General features: G+C 29.4%; 1 protein-coding gene across 2 annotated transcripts in view; it reads left to right on the top strand.

Annotated features, from left to right (window-relative positions):
- LOC145260567 (calcineurin-binding protein cabin-1-like) overlaps positions 1-6,000 on the top strand; it is a 567,854-nt gene that overhangs the window by 279,790 nt on the left and 282,064 nt on the right. For both annotated transcript variants that reach the window (XM_080118824.1, XM_080118826.1), the window contains exons 30-32: positions 3,252-3,336; positions 4,247-4,309; positions 5,767-5,878. In XM_080118824.1, the coding sequence (XP_079974950.1) occupies positions 3,252-3,336; positions 4,247-4,309; positions 5,767-5,878 (260 nt within the window). The remainder of the gene's footprint in view (positions 1-3,251; positions 3,337-4,246; positions 4,310-5,766; positions 5,879-6,000) is intronic.

Here is a 6,000-nt window from a genome sequence, read left to right as displayed (position 1 = left end):
CAAAAACTGAAATCGAAATCTTGGATTGATTAAAAATGAATATATTGCAATATTTCTTTGGTATTATTGTAGATTAATACCTTCTGTTACCCCTCCCCATCTGACCACCTCTCCAAAAAATGTGATTCTACCTTTATAGACAATTGCATGTGAACAAATTGAAAAACTTTAAAAGATAAACAAAAATTATTTTAGAATTTAATGCAAAATGATTTCCCATTTTGAATCATTTGAGTGCTTTAGGGCAGTTACCCCCCCCCCCATTTCCTATGATAGATAAATCCTGGGTGTTTTGTTTGTTTGTTTTCTAAAAAGCGATTATGCATTATACTTGATAGAAACAAAACAAAAACAATTTTAGAATTTAGAGTGGGGGTTGGTTTCACATAAATGTAAAATAAATAACCATTTTAGGACAGTTGACCAATTTATTTTTTATGGGAGATTAATCATGTGCACTTTCTTTTAAACGTTTTTTATGCTTTTTTTTTTACGCTTATATGAGCTCACAGAGGAAGTTTGTTTAGTGGGGAGCTCTGCCACTTGTACTTAGCGTTATTGTTAAGGCTAAAGGTTTTAGAAGGAGGCTTGCTACTCATACCTAGGATTAGACATAGAATTAAGCGAGTTTTTTTTAAAAACAAAGGAAAACAAAACCAAAAAAGAAAATAGGATAGTGTAAGGGTTCAGAAGACAAAATCAAGAAATAATTTTTTTTTTTTGCCTAATCAACCCAATGTAGGCGTAGTGCCACATTGATGTAGCGGCTACTATCTGGGATATGAATGCATGGGTAATGTGTATTGAGTTGAGCAGCAAGATGTCTGTTTACAGTCCACCTTTTTTTTTTTGTGCTGTTTTACAATAGTTCACTGCACAAAGGGAGACAATTCTCGGTGAAAATGCACTGGGGGTCATCCAAAGATTTACATTTAAGAAGTTGATTATGGGGCGGTTGAAAATAAGAAAATGCACTGTAAAGGTGAAAGTAGAGAAAATGTTACTGTAAAAATTATTTTTTATTGTTACAAATTACGATGCTTTATTTATATAAAAAAGCAAAAATAAATTCTTGTGTTTTTTTATTTACTACTGAAAACCATAACTTTAGTAAAGGTATTTTTTGTTTAAACAAAATAAAACATTTTCACTAAGAGTTAAGTAAAAATAATTCATTATATTCTGTGATCATTATTTGATAAATACTGCAATTTTAATTAAAATTGGTTAATTTCCTGATTTTTGGTGAATTTTTAAGTAAAGGGAGGAGTCAAAATGTTTATACACTTTGAGCGTCGGCATTCATTTTGTCTGTACCTACCATTTTTCGATGAATATTTGATAGGAAAGCGACCACGTGTGGTTAATTTAAATTAAATTTCAATCACATGGTTACATTATGAATAATCATGTGATTAAACCCATTGAAAATTTACCGATATTGTAAACACATTCTGTGTAGTGGTGAGACCAAAATATCCTTTTAGTGATATCCCATGCAGTGTTGGCAACTGAGATTTTAAAAAAAAAAAACCCGCGAGATCAGCAGAAAGAAATCTCTAGAAAATCGCTAGATTTTTTATCGTCTGAAATTTTCAAAAATCACTAATTCACCCCCCCCCCCCAAAAAAAGTCCATATTTTAACTTCCTACTATAAAAAAATTATATAGTATATTCAATATATAAAATGTTCCGTGTTTTTTCGCTATATGTTTCTGGAATTATATTGAAGCGGTTAGCTCCCCAGAAGGCGTACATATTTTATCAGCTAGTTTTACCTGTTTTTTCAGAGAGGGTTTTTTTTTTTTTTTTTTTTTTTTTTTTTTTTTTTTGCAAGAAACAAATCATAAACACAAACTTTTTATAATAAAAATTAAATTGAAATATACTGCAAATTAAGCATCACAATAATGGTGCAACATATTTTGAAATTAGAAAAATAAAAAAACAAAAAAACTTTGTTTTGGCATGTTAAAAGTATTTAGGTTGGTAGATAATTAAATTCTACTGTATTGGTATAATTTTTTTTTTTTTTTGCTGTTTTTTTTTTGTTTTGCTGTTGTTTCTTGCTTTTTACAATTTCCGACTAAATACTTCTAAATTAAGCGGGGTTGCTTAGATCATATTTTAAACTAAACTTTGGAGGTTGGAATGCCCCCCCCCACCTAAAATGTACTTGGAAAAATCGATTTTATAGCAAGATTTAAGAATGGTTAGCCGAAAAAAAAGGTGAAAAACAAAACAAATAATCAATAAATAATTGTTACCAAAGGCAATAAATGCTACTTTTTTTTACTTACATGAATGAGTTTATTTTATGTTTTAAAGTATTTTCAAGCGCTTTTCTTTATTTTTTAATCTAAAATTGCGGGTGTGTGGGTGCCAGATATCTCCAGATTTTCTAGAATTCCCCCACTAGATTGCAAACGAAATCTCCAGATCTAGCAGGAAAACCGCTAAATTGGAAACACTGGTCACGTGACGGGAAGCGGTAATAAATAATTGTCCCTAAATAAAAAAAATGGCCTATCGGTACAAAGAAAACCGCCTATTTATTATAGAAAAATTAAGTATAATGTTATAATTAAAAAGAAATATATAAAAACACACATGGGTATAGTAAACATATTATACCAAAACATGGAAGCCATCCGTCCAGTGGTTCTTTAGACTATTAATTGCGAATGAACCAAGAGTTACATTTTTATATATATAGATTTATATATATATGAAAGGAGTTGTGTTTGAAGGTTATATCAATGCAGTTCATAAACACTAGTTAGCATATAAATGAATAATCACCATATTAGAAGGAATTTTCAATAATTTTTTTTTTTTTTTTAATATTCAGTCTTTTAGATTTAGTCACCAGGAACAGAATTCATTTTTAATTTGTCAATTACTTTTTCCCCAGTTGCCAGAGAAACTGGAAGGGGGCGGGTGATAGTGAAGTGAGTGGGAGAATAGAGAGATAGTTACAGGATAGAGCCAGAGAAAAGTTATAATAGAAAGGTATTAAACACATTTTTAAACTCATCTATTTTGTTGTTTGTTTAAATACTCTCCATTACTGTGTTTGCTAGCGATACCAGCAGATGCAGTAACACGTGATAATGATGGGCGTGTCGCATTATAGTTTTTTCATGCTTCTCTACAATAGCAGTTTTAGTTCCCCTTTTGTTTTAATACTTAATCTTTTCTTTAAATCTTATTAAATCGATTTAATGCCATCTCTTTGATTTTATTTCAGCAAACACATATGAAACTGTACTTTCTTACATTGAGGGTCATCGTAATGAACCACCTTCTATTCCTCCTGATAAACCAGTCAATACGTAAGTATCGATCTTGCAGTGGGATACTACATAACATGATTGAAACATTGTTTTTATCGTGTAAAAATGTTATTCTCTCTGTAGGTAGATGAGTGCGATTAGTGTATGATGTTATCACATATTACCTGCTCCACAATAATGTTCTGAGCAGCATGTCTTGTTCTGAACGTTGATAATGTGCATTACAGTCTATAGTTATAAATAGATGGAGAGCAGCTAAGAACTGTCTTACTGAGTGATGCCACTTTTGGCCTTCTCAGAAATTTCAGATGTTCTTTGTTCAACTCAAATCACTTCTGACAGTAACACCCAGACTTTTAAAAGACTTCTTGGTATTGGTATTGTCAAAGAAGTATGTAAATGTTGGAATTTTTTTTAGAATCGTCAAGTTACCAGTGTTCAAGGCAGTTTGCTTACCAGACTGGACTCTGCATAAAAAAGTGTGCACAAAAGAACTTGAAAACGAAATTCCAATTGGAAGAGAGTGGACTGTCATAGAATTTCATTCTTTTGCATGAAGTGTTGATGGGATATATGCATTCTCAGCATAACTTTAAATGATCACAATACATAGAACAGTAAGAAAATTATGTCTAATCTTTTAAGGTGTGTAGATATTTTTTACAAATTATTCAAGTGTTATTTTTATCAAATACAATTTAAGAAAAGAATATTTCATGTTAAAACTATTAACAGATTTCAGACTTTACTTTGTTGAATATGAAAATATCCTAAAAAAACATTTTTTCTGATTGATAAAAAAATAGCTAATCAAATAAACATAAGTTTTTATTTAAAAATGTTTGTTTTTTTACAAATTTTTGTTAAAATTTTCTATATTATGTTGTAATCATCTTATTTAAATTCATTGTATTTGTTTTTTCTTTTCTTAATATTTTTTTCTTTGTAGACCGATTGTTAAAGAGCTTTATTACCTACTGGCAGATTATTACTTTAAAAACAAGGAACAAGCGTAAGTTTTCTGTTTTTTGTCGCATGATTTCTAGTGCTTTCATTTCTCATGCTGATAACTAAGAAAACTAAGAATATTTTCTATTTAAATAAAACAGTAGATATATGTGTTTGTCTGACTGTGCATAAATATTTAAACGATAAACTCTTAAACTACTGGTCATATAATACTGAAATTAACAGGAAATAGTAATTATACACCAAGGATTGTTTATAATGAGTAAAATCTTTGAATGGATGAATAACATGCAGAGACATATATCAACAAGTTGAAAAATGCAAAATATTCATTTCAACTTGAAAACATAGTTTTACTTTTTTCTACAAACGCCCAAATTCAATCACGGTTGGATTGCTAAATGTTTTGGTTTTGATTCTAGCTTCTGGCACTCAAGCAATTTTATTTTTTTAAACTTTTGAAATCATTGCTATATATTAGGTACAAAATAATATTTAATTGAGACTTTGCTCTGTAATAATAAATACAAAATCTGCATGAATTAAGCGTATTTTACAGCCTGGCAAGATCAGCCCACCCCCACTTCATTATATGACTGCACTTAAGAATTTTGTAAGTTTTAGCTTAGAAGACATAGTTATACAAAATTTAATAAATAGCAATGAAAAATACACCTTGAAGATGTTTCTATGCGAATTTTCAGTGATGTGTTATTTTCATTTCTCATTTTATTTAAAAATCAGACAAGCTCAACCAGTACCTTGTTTCTGATCAAAACAAAGCTTTTGCCTAAAAAAGAACATGCAATTGCCATGCTACTAAATAATGTTGACTTTTGCATTAGATTAGGGTGTAGTTGGAGGGATTTTTCTGTTTTTTCTTTTCAGAAATTTGATTTTTTTTTTTCTATTTTATGAGAAAAGTGTAATAAAATATATAAATATTATTAAAAGAAATACATGATTAAAAGTTTTATTCCATAAGGTAATAATTTACAGTTTTATGAATGTTAACACAACCACAGTTGCTTTTCTTGAAAAGGTAACAAGCCATTCAGTCATTCCCTGAGTTAATATAAGTGAAACAAAACTTCAAGCTACTGCATAATGCATCAATTCTAAAATAAGGTTATTACATTCATCAAAAGAGGAATAATGCTTTTTACCCTTTTTTTTCATTTGTTAATTTCTGAGCTAGTTTATACAAAAAAGAAAAAAATAAGTGTCAGATTTCCACATAACTTAGTAGAATAGTGAATCTTTAACCAGAATAGGCTCTGCTGCTAATGTTTGTTGTTTTCTATACTTTGACAATGGTTACATTTGAAAATATTTGAATCTGTATGGAACCAGAGATAGCGATCTGACAATTTTTGTAGGAGTTCCAATCTTTTTTTCCTTCAACTTCAAATAAAATCATAAAATCTGTGTGTTTCTTAATTTGAAATAAAGCAAATTGCCTTTATTTATTTATTTTTTTTATTTTTATTTTTTTTTCAGGAGAGCCATTAAATTTTATATTTTGGATATTTGTGTAAATCCAGACCGTTTAGACTCTTGGGCAGGAATGAGTTTAGCACGTATGAGTCGACTTGAACAAAAATTAAATTCTGTAAGTATTTTTATCTTTTGTTTATTATCACTTATGAAATTATATATAGATTATCGCAGAAATTGTGAATAGATTGCATTCATAAGAGAAATAGCCTTGGATCGCCATGCCTGGTTAGCCAA

Source organism: Euprymna scolopes, chromosome 36, assembly GCF_053919585.1.
Source record: "Euprymna scolopes isolate OS-2025 chromosome 36, ASM5391958v1, whole genome shotgun sequence".
Lineage (NCBI taxonomy): Eukaryota > Metazoa > Mollusca > Cephalopoda > Sepiida > Sepiolidae > Euprymna > Euprymna scolopes.
This window is presented reverse-complemented; position numbering and strand designations above follow the sequence as displayed.